The 16,205-nt window shown below is 38.8% G+C and overlaps 1 protein-coding gene across 1 annotated transcript in view; it reads right to left on the reverse strand.

The window, feature by feature from the left end:
• MYH15 (myosin heavy chain 15) overlaps positions 1 to 15,392 on the reverse strand; it is a 152,079-nt gene extending 136,687 nt beyond the window's left edge. The window contains exons 1-7 of the mRNA XM_040484426.1: positions 15,188 to 15,392; positions 11,023 to 11,129; positions 7,139 to 7,282; positions 5,298 to 5,454; positions 4,631 to 4,658; positions 3,240 to 3,333; positions 1,391 to 1,483 (exon numbers count right to left, since the gene is read on the reverse strand). Of these exons, the coding sequence (XP_040340360.1) occupies positions 1,391 to 1,483; positions 3,240 to 3,333; positions 4,631 to 4,658; positions 5,298 to 5,454; positions 7,139 to 7,282; positions 11,023 to 11,129; positions 15,188 to 15,275 (711 nt within the window). The 5' untranslated portion in view covers positions 15,276 to 15,392. The remainder of the gene's footprint in view (positions 1 to 1,390; positions 1,484 to 3,239; positions 3,334 to 4,630; positions 4,659 to 5,297; positions 5,455 to 7,138; positions 7,283 to 11,022; positions 11,130 to 15,187) is intronic.
• Between the last annotated feature and the right edge of the window lie 813 nt (positions 15,393 to 16,205).

The following is a 16,205-nucleotide window of genomic DNA, read 5'->3' on the forward strand; positions in this document are numbered from 1 at the left end:
TGATTTTTGGACCCCTTTTTCTCTTTCCTTTTTCCTTCTCCCTTCCTTTCCTTCTACCTTCCATTCATCCATCTTTGTAGATTTTGCTTCTCTATTTTTTCTTCTATCCTTCCAACTTTTTTCCTCACTCTTGTTCCTTTTCTTTCTTGTTTTTTTCCTTAAATGTTTATTTATTTTGAGAGATAGAGAGAGCAAGCACCAGCATGGGGAGAGAGGGAGAGAGAGACAGAGAAGAGAGAGAGAGCATCCCAAGCCAGCTCCACCCTATCAGTGCAGAGCCTGACTCAGGGCTTGATCTCACAACAGTGAGATCATGACCTGAGCCAAAATCAAGAGTCAGATGCTTAACCAAGTGAACCACCCAGGCACCCCTCTTGTTCTTTTTCAATTGCTTTCTTTCCTTCTCATTTATCCTTATTTCTACTTGTTGTTTTTTCCTTTCTTCCTTTTCTTTTACTTTTTCCTGTCTTATGTTCTTTTATCTTCTTTTCCTTTCCCTCTGTTTCCCTCTGTTCCTTCCTTTTCCCCTCTTCTTTTCCAGCTTTTTTTCACATTTCAGCAGAAAACGCTTTCACATTCTAATCAATCCCAAATCTAGCAGTTGTTTTATGGACCGATATTAGCACCTGCTATGCAGCCAGACATTACAAGCAGATGTAAGCACAGGCAGGGCAGTGCTAAGGCCCTGGATGGAAACTAGCCAAATCAGCATGAGGTGTTATGTAATTGTGCCCAAAGATTCAAACAGGAAGCCTTCTGCAAATTTCCTTGTAAATTATAGAGTGGCTCCCTGCCACTCATTTTTGGCATAAAATGGATTTGTGAAACTAGGGTTGGAAATCCAAATTCTTTCTCTATCCTGGGGCTGCAAGCTATCAAAAGCTATTTTAAAAAATGTTGTCTCCCAACAAAAAAATTCCCCACGGAAAATATACAGAGGTAGGGGAGCCATAGGCAAGAGTAGAAACAATAATTATACTAAGTGAATTAGGAAGTGCTTACTAAATCGATTTGTTATAAGGAGTATAGGAAATTATGAAAGAGAAAGTACTTTCAAATCTGTAAAATGTAATAAAATATAAAGCGTCATTGGAATTTGCTGGGTAAGCTTCCCTACTGGGAGTGGAAAGGAATTTGAAATTATTAAATATTTTCTTCCTGAAACTGACCAAATAGAAGCTCCTCAGGTTGCACATTTGTATGTAGTTTCAATTTCTTAATGATGAAACTGATCTCTTTCTTTTTCGAAGACTTTAACAATATTATAAACTTTAATCAAAGACCTCTTTGGTGTTCCAGAAATTTTTTTACACCTATGTGCTAAGACATGAATTTTATCATTTGTTTCAAAATTAAAGACTCTGATATGATGCTTAATCATGCTACTTACAAAACGAGAGGAGTTGTCATTTCTAAGGGTTTTGGCGTTTCCAAATGCTTCCAAGATAGGATTCACTTCACGGATTTGATCTTCTAAAGTCCCCTGAGATGCAGGTATGAGAAATAAAACAGATAAAATTTTCAGCAAAATTCTTTAATGTGATAAACCCTCCATTCCTAGGTCAGACCCAATTCTCGTTTTGATAACCAGTAGCTAAAAACCATTTCCAGATTTGGTAATACAATGTTACTTTGGGATGGGAACTCAGAAAAATAGATGTATGAGAAAATGTCTTAATATACAATGCCTCTGTGAATATATGTGGGAGCTCATTTATTTGAAATGCTTCTCTTTTGGTTGGCGTTGGCCTAAGTGGGAAAAGAACATAGAGATCTATATCCTATTTCCAAGCAAGTTTCATTCCTTATATTGTCCCCATTGTTAACCTCCATCTCTTCCCATCTAATTCTCACACCTGGGAATTTATCCTAAGATAACAGAACAGAATCTTGGCATTATTAAATTAATTTTTACCTTGCTACTATTCCTAAGTAATCTAGCAGTCCATGTCAAGCAGTGACTTGTGACATAAAGAGATACAGATATTTAATTGGTTAGGAGAAGGGGAAGGACTATCTTAGGCTAGAAATAACAGCACGAACAAAAATCAAAACTCAGTACAGAAAGATTAAAGATTTTATAAAAACCAGAAACCTATTTCTTATGGTCCTGTGAACAATGTATGTTAACTATGTAACCAACCATGTAGTTTATAGTATTTAGGCATTTATAAATTTATAAATACTATGTCGCTTCTAAGTATTATGGGTCTACTATCCTTTAAATAAGTAAGGGGCTATTTAAGCAAAGATTTTCATAGAAGTGTTATGTATTATGTAATGTGTTATATATTATCATAAGGCTCAATGGCTCCACCAAACTCACACCAAACAATCTAAAATGCACACAAAAATGAAGTAATATCTAGTGAATAACAGAGTTCAATGACACCTAAAGAAATCAATCAAATTCAGAAATGTGGGGGTTGGTAAAGAAACTTTTTATGGTTTGAAAATTGGACCAGTTTGTTATTTTGATATACTTCTTATTTGCAAAACAGCAGGATGGATCCAGGATTGAATTGAAAAGGCAAAATAACAATGCCAGACATAGAAAGATAAGAGGCTCTAACAGCTCAATAACTCATTGATTTTGAGTCCCACTCAGAATTATCTAATTTTATTTTGCATACCGATTCTCATGGTCTAGTTACTCTCAAATTATTATGAAACTCATCAACATGTTAATGGAGCTTAACAAAATAAGCTAAATTAAAAATCACCAAAGATAAAAGCAATTAGAGAGGGAAGGTAAATAGAACCTGGAATATGATTAAAGTTGAGGGTATGTCCACCAGGCATTTGAGATCTGATCCAGGGGATAGTGGTGAAGGAAGCAGACTTTTACTGGTGCATATCTGTGGGAGTTTGACATTTCATGATAGCTAAAGGAATTCAGAAATATCAAAAGTAGCCATTCAAGGCACTGATGACCCTAGCCTTTAGGGAAGATGGTTTCGATCTTAAAAGTAATTCTCAGAGGGTTCACTCAACAAAGACTAAACCCTTGAAGCAAGTCTAAAACAAATTATGTAATTTTATATTTGGGAGTTATTGGTTTGAAGCACTTAATAATCCTCTCAAGAGGCAAAGATGGGGGAAAAAGACTTTTCTAAAATTTTCTAATTGTTCTGTGGTTCTTGTCTCCTCTTTTCTCCCCAAAAGTAATCAAGGCAGAGCTTCCATGATCAGCAGATAGGACCACTTCATCTTTCCTGCCAAGATATATGAACACTTACCAGCTTTTCCCTAGATTCACCCATGGTTCCTATGGTGGCAAAATACTGGATAATATGTTTGGTGTTCACAGTCTTTCCAGCACCAGATTCTCCTCTGTGATTGAAAATTCAATGACACAGTTAACTGGTTCAGAATACAAATGCAGTGAAAGTTAAATAAATTTTTCCCAAGAAGGGAAATTTCTATGGAAAAAATGGAACTTAAGAGAAAACTTTAAAGAGATGTAGATATTTAATTGGTTGGGAGAAGGGGAAGGACTATCTCAGGCTCTAAAAACAGCACGAACAAAAATCAAAACTCAGTACAGAAAGATTAAAGATTTTATAAAAACCAGAAGCCTGTTCCTCATGGTCCTGTTAACAAAGAGCTGAAGAGCACCTCTATTAATTAAAGACTGGTCTCCTCATTACCAACTGTTCAAGGGATTTTTACATATTGAGGCTATCAGATGGCTAGGTCCAACCCCCTCCCTAAGAAGAGGGCCTACCAATCATTCCACCTGGCAGTTGGGTTTTAGACTTCCCTTTTACCTTTGATAACCAGTTAACTTTGTAATGTGGGAAGAAAACACAGTGGTGATAGCTTCATCACTCAAAGCATCATAAGATCAAGGTCTGCCTTTATCTGTATGAAACTCCAGGAAATAGTCTATCTTCTCTGCAAAAGGCTGAACACTAACTACCCATCTAGCTGCAAGATTCTGAGACTGTTATTCTTCTCAGGATGACTAGAGCCAATGGAGAGCCCAACACATGAGGTGGCAACATTATTGCATAGGAAGACTAACAACTTTAGCATTTCACTGCCTCTTAGGTCTTAGCCTCTCCCCTCAGCCACCATGCTGACAGTTTACCTGGCCAATCAATGCTCTTCTCATCAAAATTAACATACAATGTGGTATCACTGAAGTGTTTTTCCTTCCATTTTTCCTCCAAGTTTCACCATCTCTTAGTTCCTACTACTTAATATACCTTGGTCTGCTCAATCTGACTGCCCAGATAATAGCAGATTATATGTTATGTGGTCACACCCATTGGACTTTCATTCTCTCTGTCCAATTAGCCAGTCCAAAGACCTTTGAAAATGATTATATGGACAGGGAGTTCTCCAACAAGAAGATGACTAAAATCAGCTTGTGCACTAGGAGTTCTAAAAGATCTACTAAAATGGTGGAAGCAGTCTAGCTAGTACCAAATTTAGAGTAATCACTGACTAAAGTGTTATGACAATTTCCTGAGTATCTTATTCTTGCCTAGAATGTATTCTGTATCTAAAGAGCAAACAATTCAAATACAGTGAATTTATGTTTTATTCCCAGTGAAAGGTAGGTGTCTGTTTCCATTGAAACTCTCACGGCTGGCCAAAAAGAAGAGGCAAGGCAAACACTTACGTCAAAAGTACAGACTGATTCTCTCGAGCTACAAAAGAAAAGAAAATGTCAGAACATTCTTTTGCCAGAGCTTCTACGTATTGGCAAACTTATTCAAAATTTCCTTGGTTGCAGTTTGAAGTCAGACACAAGGGAAAGGATTTGTTCTCAGTTGGAAAAAAAATACCATTTAAATAGTACAGAGTAAAATAGATTTTTCCCTTGCCCCTATATATGCCAGTCATAAGAACATACAAATCTCAGGCCTATTCTCTTGCTCCAAATACAAATGATAACTGACTAATGGTTGACATTTTTGCCATTTTAAGCCTTTTAAGAAGCATGGTGCTACAATAGCTACAGAGAAACTTCTTTGTGCCAGAAAGTCTAGCAGGAGCTTTATGTAATAAAAGCTGCCATCTACAGGGGGCTTACTCTGGGCCAGCCACTGGGATGAGCACTTTCAATGCATTATCTCACTTAATTTGACGTGTGAGCTAATCGTCTCCAGAGCCCCAGGAGGCAGGCTCTATTTTGCCCATGTTTTATCCAAAAGAAACAGAGGCTTCAAGTGATTAGGTAACTGTAAAGGCCACGCTCTGTTCACAATGCCTACGTGACTCTTAGTGACACGGAGAAAAAGTAGATCAGATATTTTTACCTTTCATTTTGTAGGGCAGCCACTTACTGTGAAGCATGTCCTGAAAGGCATTATCGGCAACAGCGAAGATGTGAGGGGGAGCTTCTGATCGCCTCTTCCCTTTGTAGGCAGCCATGACTTCTTTCTGATACACTGGAAGCCACTTGTAAGGGTTTATGCTCACACAGAAGAGACCTGAATATGTCTGAGGAAAAAATCAGAGAAGATTTCAAAAAACAGGTTAGAAATACTTCCAGGTTTGTCAGCTCTCTCACTGCCAGATAACATTTGCTGAAATATTTACTCATAAAGGAACTAAAAGGAGGAGAGCTTTTAGATTCTTACAGAGAGGGGACTATAACAGGAGGAGATAGAATCAGGTTAGAGTGGCAGCAGGACCTGGGGTTACCTCTTCCCAGGGAGATGCGCTAACTACTAACATGTCTGACACACACACCTTTTGAAGACAGAGAGCACGCCATCAGCAGGCTGAGCAGCCATAAGGCATTTGAGGCCAGAAGGTGGCTTGTGTTTCAATAAGATCTGGAACCTGGTTTTTAAGGCACTGAGGGGGAGTAGTTCATTTGGGTCACTGAGTCACTATAATGGTTGAATTGTGACCCCTAAAAAGATACATTCAGATCCTAATCCCCACAACCTGTGAATGCGATCTTATTTGGAAAAAGGATCTTTGCAGGTATAATTAAGTTAGGGATCTCAAGATGATATGTGAGTGGGCCTTAAATCCAATGGCTGGTGTCTTTATAAGACACGCAGAGAGTAGATATGGACACACAGAAGAGACAGTGATGTGAAGACAGAGGCAGAGACTGGAGTGGTATGGCCACAAGGAATGCCAGCAGCCACTAGAAGCTGGAAGGGGTAAGGAATGATTCTCCCCTAGAGACTCCAAAGGGAGTATGACCCTGCTGGTTTGATTTGATTTTGGACTTCTTGTCTCTAGAACTGTGACATAATAAACTTCTGTTGTTTTAAGCCAACTGGTTTGTAATAATTTGGTTACAGCATCCAAGGAAACTAATATAGTCATGTAGTTACAGCTTCCAAGGGGAACTAATATAGTCATGTAGTAAATCAAAGTGCCAAGGAGCAAGTTGACTACATTTCATGGCTTCTATAGCAATGGATCCCAAATGCCACCATTTTGGCCCAATCTACTCAGTGCTGCTTCTGTTGAAAGGGTTCTGAGTAAATCAAAGAATTTGAGCAACCATCACCAATTTAATGATGATGAAAAAATCATTCCACTTACTGAGCCCAAACTAGGTGACAGGCACTGCACTGTCTGTTTTACATTCTCTTATTTAATCCTCCAGGTTGCCTTGGAGAGTCAAGCATTCTTATCCCATTTTACAGATAAGGTGACCTCAAGAAGTTAAGAAACTTAAAGACTAGTAAGTGACAAAACTAGCATTCGGACAAAACTAGCATTTGGCTCTAAGCCTTATGCCTTTACTCTAGCTTGACAACCTAGGGAAAGGGATATGAATGTTGACAAATTAAAATTGGGGAAATGTTAAGATAAGATCCCTTTCCAGTGGGCATTCCTCAAGAATTATTCCCATGTGAGTCACCTGGGTGGCCCAGTCAGTTAAGCGTCTGACTTCGGCTCAGGTCATGATCTCTTAGTTCTTCAGTTCTACCTACTATCTGCTGTCAGTGCAGAGCCTGTTTCAGATCCTCTGTCTCCCTCTCTCTCTGCCCCTCCCCTGCATACATGTTCTGTCTCTCAAAAATAAATAAAAACATTTAAAAAATTATCCCCATGTGAGTATGCTTAATTTCAAGGTAAGCGCTTATCCAAAAGAGGGCTGAGACATTGCCAATATGAGTGCCAACATATTTCACAGTAAAGCATATATACATACATATATCATCCAATGGTCATAGCGCCTCTTCAGGGTATGCAGCACAGATGCTTCATTGAGATGCATCAGCATTGCCACATCTTCAATCATTTCAAACTTTGGGGGATTCATCTGCTGAACTTCGTCCTCCTTGACACTCAGATTCTGCAGAGAAGAGAAAAATGTACTATGTATTTTCCTATTTTATGTTCCTTCATTTTGCCATGCATTGCAAAGAATCTTCAAAGAGTCGAGAAAAAGATGTCTCATGAGAGGATGGGGACATACGTTTAACCCACCCTAATGAAAGAAACAGGAATTTCTCCTGCCCACGATCACTCCTTGCCTGAAGATGAAGTTTAACAAAGTTTTTGTTGAATCAAAATATTCTATCTTGCAGAGCTCTAATCCTATGGCTCCTTACTGACTGGTTGCCTCTGAGAGCACACACATCATATTGCAAATGATTTGGCACCTCTCTTAATGTTTAGGTTTAGAAGAAGGAATTTGGATAGAAGGATTGAGGAGGCAGATGAATCCTTCAGACTTTGTTCAAGACCTATCCTCTTCCTCAAACCTTTCCCCATTCCCTTAGCTCATTTTTATAAAAATCTTTTACCATATAAACAACCTGTACTATACTGACACTAACTCTTGTGTATGTTTTAATAATTAACTATGTTAGACTATTTCTCATCTAGATTATAAACACTTGAAGAAGGAATTTTGATGTTGTTTTCTTTTGTAATTACTAAAGCATCTATTAATGTGATGTATAATGTGATGTGACATGGTAGGTACTCAATAAATATTGATCTCCTGATGAAAATGGATGTATTGCAACGAAATAGTTGTCTAGAGTTGCTCTCAAAGTTTCTTAACACCATCTCTTATAGCCCTTTTCTTTGCTTAAAAAACATTGGTATCAACTGATGACTCCATTTAATCCCAGTTGGCTTCTTCTCACATTCTCCATAATCTTGATCAAATTCCTACCCAAAGTCTGCTTCAGCATTGTTCCAATAGTAATCCCTTTTGTTCTGAATCATTTTAATTTCCATATTTCAAGGACTCCTTTTCTGTAGAACATAACCAGGTTCTCTTGCATCTTTAAATATCTCCCCTTAGCTCCGATTCTATTATTCTCTCTTCTTTCATTGCCAACTTTCTTCCATAAGTATTATTCTACACTCACTGGCTTTGTTGCCTCTGTTAATATTACAAAGACTGTTCATATGGTTATGAAAAGTGTGGTTACTTCTAACATCAGGAGGAAGAAGGCTGGAGCTAGGGAGATAGAGTAGGAATGGGCGAATGGTACCATCATCACATGGTGGAAGGACAAACAGGACAAAGCAAACCCCTTTAGACTCTTCTCTCTACATCATTAACTTATTGCTTTCATGCTCTTCTTCCTACGATTTCTTTTGAAAATCATAATTATAGCCATATTATATTTACAAATCACCTTAAATACTGTGGAAAGGCCACAGTTTTGGAACATATGCTCAGACAAGAAAGCCTCTCATTTGGAAGCCTAATAAAATAGGGTTGGACTCCATCAAGAAAGTGAAAAGACAAAACTGGGAGAAAATCTTTGCAAATCATATATCTGATAAGGGACTTGTATCCAGAATATATAAAGAACTCTTAAAATGCAACAAAAAAAGCAACAAACCAATTAAAAATGGGCAAAAGGTTTGATTAGACATTTCTCCAAGGATACACAAATGGCCAATCAGCACGTGAAAAGATGCTCAATATCATTTAGTGATTAGGGAAATACAAATAAAATCACACTCAAATACCACTTCACACCCATTAGAATGGCTATAATCTAAGAGATAATAATATGTGCCAGTGAGAATGTAGAGAAGTTACAACCCTTGCGTATTGCTGCAGGAATATAAAATGATGCAGCCACTTTGGAAGACATTTTGGAAGTTCTTCAAAATGTCAAATATAGGAGGTACCATATGACCCAGCAATTCTCGTAGGTATATACACAACAGAAATTAATACATCCACATAAAAACTCGCACGTGTGTGTTCATGGTGGCATTATTCTTAATAGCCAAAATATGTAAACAACCTAAATGTCTATCAAATAGTGAATGAACAAATGTGGTGTGTCCATACTATGGAATATTATTCAACTATAAGAAGGAATAAAGTATTGATATATCTTAAAACATGAATGAACTCCAAAACTATTATACTAAGTGAAAGAAGCCAGACACAAAAGATCATATGTTGTATGATCCCATTTATCTGAAATTCCAGAATAGGCATATCTGTAGAGAAATAACATAGATCAGAGGGGACAAAAGGGAGTGACTGCTAATGGGTACAAGATTTCTTTTGGGGATAATGAAAATATTCTAAAATGAGATTACAGTGATTGTTGCATAATTCTTTAAATATACTAAAAACTGAATTGCACACTTTAAAGAGGTGAACTATATGATATGTAAATTATATCTCAATTAAGTTGTTTTTAAAAAATTGTCATAAACAATGATGGAAAAGAGACATTCAAATCTACTTTCTCTCTTTTCATAAGAGATAGTCCCAAGGCTGAAGGACCCCTCTGTTTCCTTATTTAGGACATTCTCAATTTTTTCCTGGCCACCAATGTATGTTCCTGCTGATAATGCCCAAGTTTTTCCCTTAATTACATTAATCATATAAAATCTAGCTATTCTGGGATTTTTAAGGTCCAGATACTGCCAAAAAGACCTATTAAGACACCATACATAGTAATTTATAAGTAGCCTCCAGAATTTTACAACTCAAATGGCAATGCTTTAGATTATAAATTGCCCAGATGCAAAGATAAGGGCGCAAAAAGGAGGAACTTTCTTGGTAATGGTTACATCTGTTTGTTATGGAGTTGAGTCAGAATCGGAAGGAGATTGGAGACAATATGGGCAAGGAATCATCTATAAAACCTACCGGGAATTGTTCATTCGAGTCAGACCAATAATAGGGCCCAGTTCACCACCATGGGAATGGCAGGTAACCTGAGTTCAGTAATGTGGGTGAAGGTCCTGAGAATGGACTGTCTGCTGCCCTGGTGACAGGGAGAAGGGTTTGAAGGCCATTACACATTTACTTCGCATGCCCTCCATGACACCTTACAGACTAGCTTATGCCCAACACTTGCCCTACTAACCTCTTTCAAAAGTCATAAGTGACCTCCTAATTCTGAAACTCTTTTCCCAAGGCTTTAATTGCCTTCTCTAATATTTGGCATTATTGACCATGCCTCATCTCTTGGCTTCTCTGGCACTGTGCTATTCTTAGTCAAATTATCCCTCTCTTTCTCAATCCTATGAACAAAACTTGCTTCAGAGTTCTTTAGGTCATTATTCACTGCAAGGGGCACTTTTTGAAAACAACAAAACTTGAAATATTGATGAAAGAAGTGGAATTGTGAATTCTAGGGTCCATGATCTTTACCACCTGGCAATTGTTTTACTCTGATTTACTCAGTGTTTGTCATTGAATCTTTGATAGGAAGTGGAGCAGCTTCTCAAAGATGTATGAAATTTCCAAATGTGTATCTGGGGCATCTCCTACCCCAGGTTTTTTGTTTTGTTTTGTTTGTTTTGCTTTGTTTTGTTTTGTTTGAGAGAGCACACGTGCACAAGTGGGGGAGGGACAGAAAGAGAGAGAGAATCCCAAGAAAGCTCCATGCTCAGTGCAGAGCCCAACTCGGGGCTCAATCCCAAGACCCTGGGATCATGACCTGAGTCGAAATCAAAAGATGCTCAACCAACTGAGCCACCAAGGCACCCCCCTACACTAGGTTTCTAATTAAACTATTAGAGAAAGGACATATTTAATTACTTGATTAAATGGAGAACTTAGTTATCCCTGAGATGAAAGAAAGATCCCTTTACCTTTCCATCTGTCGTCTCAACGATTATTTTGCCATCATTTTCACTCCCTTTAACCTCAGCCTCAACATATGCATTTCTGCCATCACGAATCCAGCATTTCTTTTTTCCTACAGAGGAAGAAAAAAGATTATAACCATAGTATTTGTACAAAATATACATTGGGCACTTTTGTACTGATAGATATGATCTCATTTCTGCTAGTTCTGCTTGGTGACTTGGAATCACCAATACAGGAAATTGCAGAGTTAGATAAAATCATCAAAGCGCATCCTGAAGATAGCCCCGCACACTGACTCTGTAGGAACAAGAAACACTTGAGCAAGCTGAGGCTGGGAACATCACAGACCATTTTGCTACAAGACCATTACTGGCCAACACCTTATAAGCCATTCTTCCCAACGCGAACGCTTACCTCTCACTCATAGTCTCAGGTCCTGAGTGGTTGTCTTGGTGTCTTACCTTTCCCAGCTCCCCTCCAAAACACTTCACTCAGAAAGGTCTGGTTACAACTAAGTGAAAATTAGGTTAGTGGCCATTTCTGTCTTTCTGGCTTTCTTTAGGCCTCATTTTTAATATTGGAATAAAAGCCTGCTATGAAAATTACAGGGTAGAATTAGAAATGTGGGATTAAGAGAAGAGAATATGGGTTATTTTTGCCATACAGCATAGCAGCTTCATATTATTTCCCACTATATATTGTTTTTCTCTCCTTGGCCTCCTCACTTCCATGCCCCACTCCTAAGTAAAGCAGCCCTCCACAATGCGATTAACCAATAAGAAGCTTCGGGTAAAATGAAACACTCTTATAACACCTGAGACAGCTTCTTTGGGCCTCACCTAGATGCTTCTCAGGTTCTCTCCCACCTGAGACAGATAGCCAGGGAAGATGAATAAGAAAACTACTTTTAAGGGAAAGCGAGTCTTGCCAGAAGCTCATGGAAGTCCCAAGTCACAGATCCTCAAGTAGATAGGGGGGAAGGGAGAGGAGAGCATTTGGCTGAAAGAGGGAAAATCCGAACTCATGAATAGGGGGAGCCCCATTACAACCATGGCATGGGTGGGTCTTGCCAACTCCAACACTACCACCACCCCAGCACATGAAACAAAAGTTAGGAGGCCTCATCGGTGCTGGACAGGCAGCCCTCACCAGAGGCTTTCCCCAGAGGTGGACAGTAGGACTTGGGGACAGTGTGAGGTGAGGTGAGGGAGCATTCGCCCTTCCTTCCACCGTGTTTGTCTCTGCAAAGAATTTTCTTGCACACTTTCTTGCTGTCCCAGTCTTCACTGTTCTCCCTTCCCTGTTTCCTTAATTACAACCAATTCACCACTAGAATTGCTGGGCGAGAAGATTTTTATATTCCTATCAAACTGATTTTGCATTTGCTTCTACTTGTTTGCATTTTAAATGCTGGTTTTGCATTATATTTATTATTTTGGTCTCTTTCTTACAAAAATGGATTTTGCTTTGTGTTATGTCTATGAAAAGAGGCATGTTTTCAAAAAGTACCTATTTTGCATAAATTTTGTGTGTTTAAGGTAAATAAATGCACTGCATTTTACACCAAATGTTATCACTTGAAAGAAACGTGGATATACCTGGCAGGATTTCCACTTTTTTTTTTTTTAATTTTAGAAAAAAAACTGAGAAAAGAGATCAAGAGAGTTGTCCATAGTCACATAGCTAATTAGTGGCAGTCATTAGAATAATGACTCTAGAAATTAAATCGATCACCCACCTCCTAAATCAGAGCTCTTCCATTACAGCATGCTTCCTGTCTCTTATATACTTAGCTTTTTTCCTTCAATTTTTCTCTCAGGATTAGGTTCATCACCTGCCTCATGGTTAACCCTTTCTTTTATCATTCCTGGAAATGGCGAGGGAGAATTTCTGGAAACCCTTAGTTATCTGAGGGCCAGTCCCTAACAGGGATGTTTTTGAAGATAAAGTAAAAGAACTCAATTTTTAAGTTTTAAGTTTTTTGCATTCATGAATAATTGCAGAGATGGAAATGCAAACAGCAATGGTTTTGAGTCAGGCCACCTGGATTTTAGTCTTGGCTTTGCTAGTAACAACTCTTTGGGCCTTAGTTTTCCCATCTGTAAACTCAGGAGGTTTGTCTATATGGTTTCATATTTTTAGATGACTAAATATCTTTTCTAATATAAAGGCAATGTGCGTTTAATGGAGAAAACTGAAAAAGTAGAGAAACATAAAGAATTTTTTTAATCACCCATGGGGCACCATGGGTTCGGCCAGAAGAACATGTGAGTCTTGATCTTGGATCATGAGTTCAAATCCCACGTTGGGTGTAGAGATTACCAAAATAAATAAATAAATAAATAAATAAATAAATAAAACTGAAAAAATATCACCTATAATGGAACAACTCAGAGATAGTCACTATCATCTATCTGAAGCATTTCTTTCCAGTCTTTTTTCTATACTATTGATTAAGATTGTAGTAATACTATTTCAGTTTGGTAGCCATTCAAAATAGATTGTTTATGGGTTCTAACATAAAAATCATCTACATTTAGCTTTGGAATGGTGTTTGTGTTTATCTCTAAAAGCACACTTTCTCCCTGACACCCAGAAATTCTAGTTTTCCTTCCCAGGTCAGAAAACAATGTATTGTGTTTGTTTTTCATGTTTATTGTCACAGTAGGTCCCCATGGAGGAAGGTACGCTGGGCAAGTATCCAAGTATCATCATCCTATTTGACAGATGAGGAAACAAAGGCTTAGTAAGGTGAAGTGATTTGCTCTAATTACATAGCTGGAGAGGGTCGAGGCCAGGGAATGTGAACCCAAGACTACTTGCCAAATACTCTGATCACACTGCTTCCATTTGGCCTGAGTTCAAAAAAGCAAACTCCATTGTCTACTCCCCCAGAAGGATGAAAATCTTTTGCTTACTGTCATCTTTTTTGCTGCTACTGCATTTCTATGAGGAAAACCATTTGGCCAATGAAAAATTAATGAAAAATTACTGCTATTTTTAAGTAATTATTTACAGTGCTAATTCTTTTAAATGCATCATCCCATTATCTCTAATGTTTTGGCCTAATTTTTATTTTCTCACTTGGCACCTCTGTGATCTTGTCCTTCATTATCTGACTACCTGTGATAAGCTTCCGCATGACCAGTTCTGACCTCAGGGATAGTTCTGTTACTGTATTTGATTTGATGGATTATAATTAGCTACTCTAAAATCCAATCATCGTAATGAAATCCAATGACTGGAAACTTGGAGCTGATCCAGGACTGGTCTATGATGGAAATATAATGTCCTACGTAACTGGTTTGAATTGTAATTGGCCATCTTAAAGTCTAATGTTGACTAATTGTGGGTACTAGAACAACACTCAGTCAGTATTTATATTACATTGTTGAATAATTTTGGAATTAAGATATGTAGGTGGCTTGATGCTAGATCACACTGTGAATCTGACTTGAAATCTCTAATTAGCTGAAATTCAGAAGATGACTATGCAGCCCAGCCACGTAAAAAAGGAGGGCGAAATGTGACATTTATTTAGAGATTTTAATGTAGAACTCAGCCTTTATCTTGAGGGTAAATCCTCATTAACCTTTGTCCTTGCCTGTAACTACCAAGAGATTATTCATCAGGGTGAGCAAGTCTCCCAATTATCTCTTATTGAGTGTTGGTTGAGTGACCTTGCTGACCTGGAAGACAAGCAGAGGGCAAAGTTCCAAGATTAGAAAAGTCTGAGGAGGGCCAGGGAAAACTTCCATTTCCCCTGCCTTCCCCAAAGCTTTTCCTTCCTTCTTCCTTGGAATGTATCAACCCTACCCATGGTCAAAGTCCCAGGCCCCTGTCTGTTTTCACCCATACTAAGGGGTTTCTGAGAAAGGCTTTATCTGGCCCACCCCCAGGAGTGTTTGTGCTATCACAAAGAGAAAGGGAGTAAGCAGGGCTTGGGCTTGATCTGTCTCCCAGCTGTCCTCCTCTTCCTTGCAGACTCATCCCTACCCAGGCCACTTGGCTCCTTGCTTACTCATTTGAAGGTCCATAGAGGTGAATGCATCCCAAGCAAATAAGTTAGGTTCCAGGATGGATGACTCTTCTCAACCAATCAAGTATCTCAGCTGCCACCCAGAAGCAGTAAAATAAAGTGAAGACAGAGACCACCACAAGTCTTACCATCAAAGGCCATGGCCTGTAGCAAAAGCAGCTCAGCCTGGCTTCTTCTAAGGAAGGCTGCAGCCTCTCCAAGCTCCGACAGATCCATCCTTCTTCAAGTGATCCACCAAAACAGGCTTGGGCCTGAAAGAGAGCTATAAGGATTCACTCTGTAGAGAAGATAGGTGCAAGAAGAAATTGGTAGACATGGGGCACCAGTCACTAATCCAAGACACTATTCACTATAGACAGACTAAGAAGGGTTAAATCTTTTTAACTATGTCCACACCTCCTCCTCTCTCTGCATGTCTCAAGTGTATGACAAAGCTGGACTCAAGAACATCTCACTGTAGCAAGGCCAACTTACCTGCCAGGCACAGGAAGCACAGTGCCTATCGTCCATGATGCTTTCAGGGACCCACAAAGGTAGCTGAATAATAATTTTGTTTAAAATCAGAATGAAGGAGCACCTGGGTGGCTCAGTCAGTTAAGTGTCCAACTTCAGCTCAGGTCATGATCTCACGGTTCCTGAGTTCAGGCCCCAGGTTGGGCTCTGTGCTGACAGCTCAGAGCCTGGAGCCTGCTTCAGATGTCTCCCTCTTTCTCTGCCCCTCCCCTAGTCATGCTCTCTCTCTCAAAAATAAATAAACATTAACAAATTTTTAAAAATCAGAATGAAAACATAAATATAATATTAATGATATACAATAATGAATCCATCCTGGGTTATATTAATTAGTCTTTATGCCAATGCAGTTGCAAAACCCTATTTTTAATACTTTTTGTGAAGGAAGACAACCACAAAGACAAAAGTGCCTGGGGCCCATGAAAGTCCATAATGCACCCCTGAACCACAAAGTCCTGATTGTGGCAGGTGGTAGAATGGGTCAGACTGAGAAACACCCAGTTGTGAACACTAGATGCCTTGACAGGAGCGGAGGAAGGGATTCCAGTCTTCTAGGGGCATCCAGGAAGAGGGAGCACTGTAGCCAGATTATGGTGACAAAGGGGAGAAGTCATTCAGACTAGTGTTCAGCAT

This window comes from Herpailurus yagouaroundi, unplaced genomic scaffold (genome assembly GCF_014898765.1).
Source record: "Herpailurus yagouaroundi ecotype Mexico unplaced genomic scaffold, PumYag 162, whole genome shotgun sequence".
Taxonomy (NCBI): domain Eukaryota; kingdom Metazoa; phylum Chordata; class Mammalia; order Carnivora; family Felidae; genus Herpailurus; species Herpailurus yagouaroundi.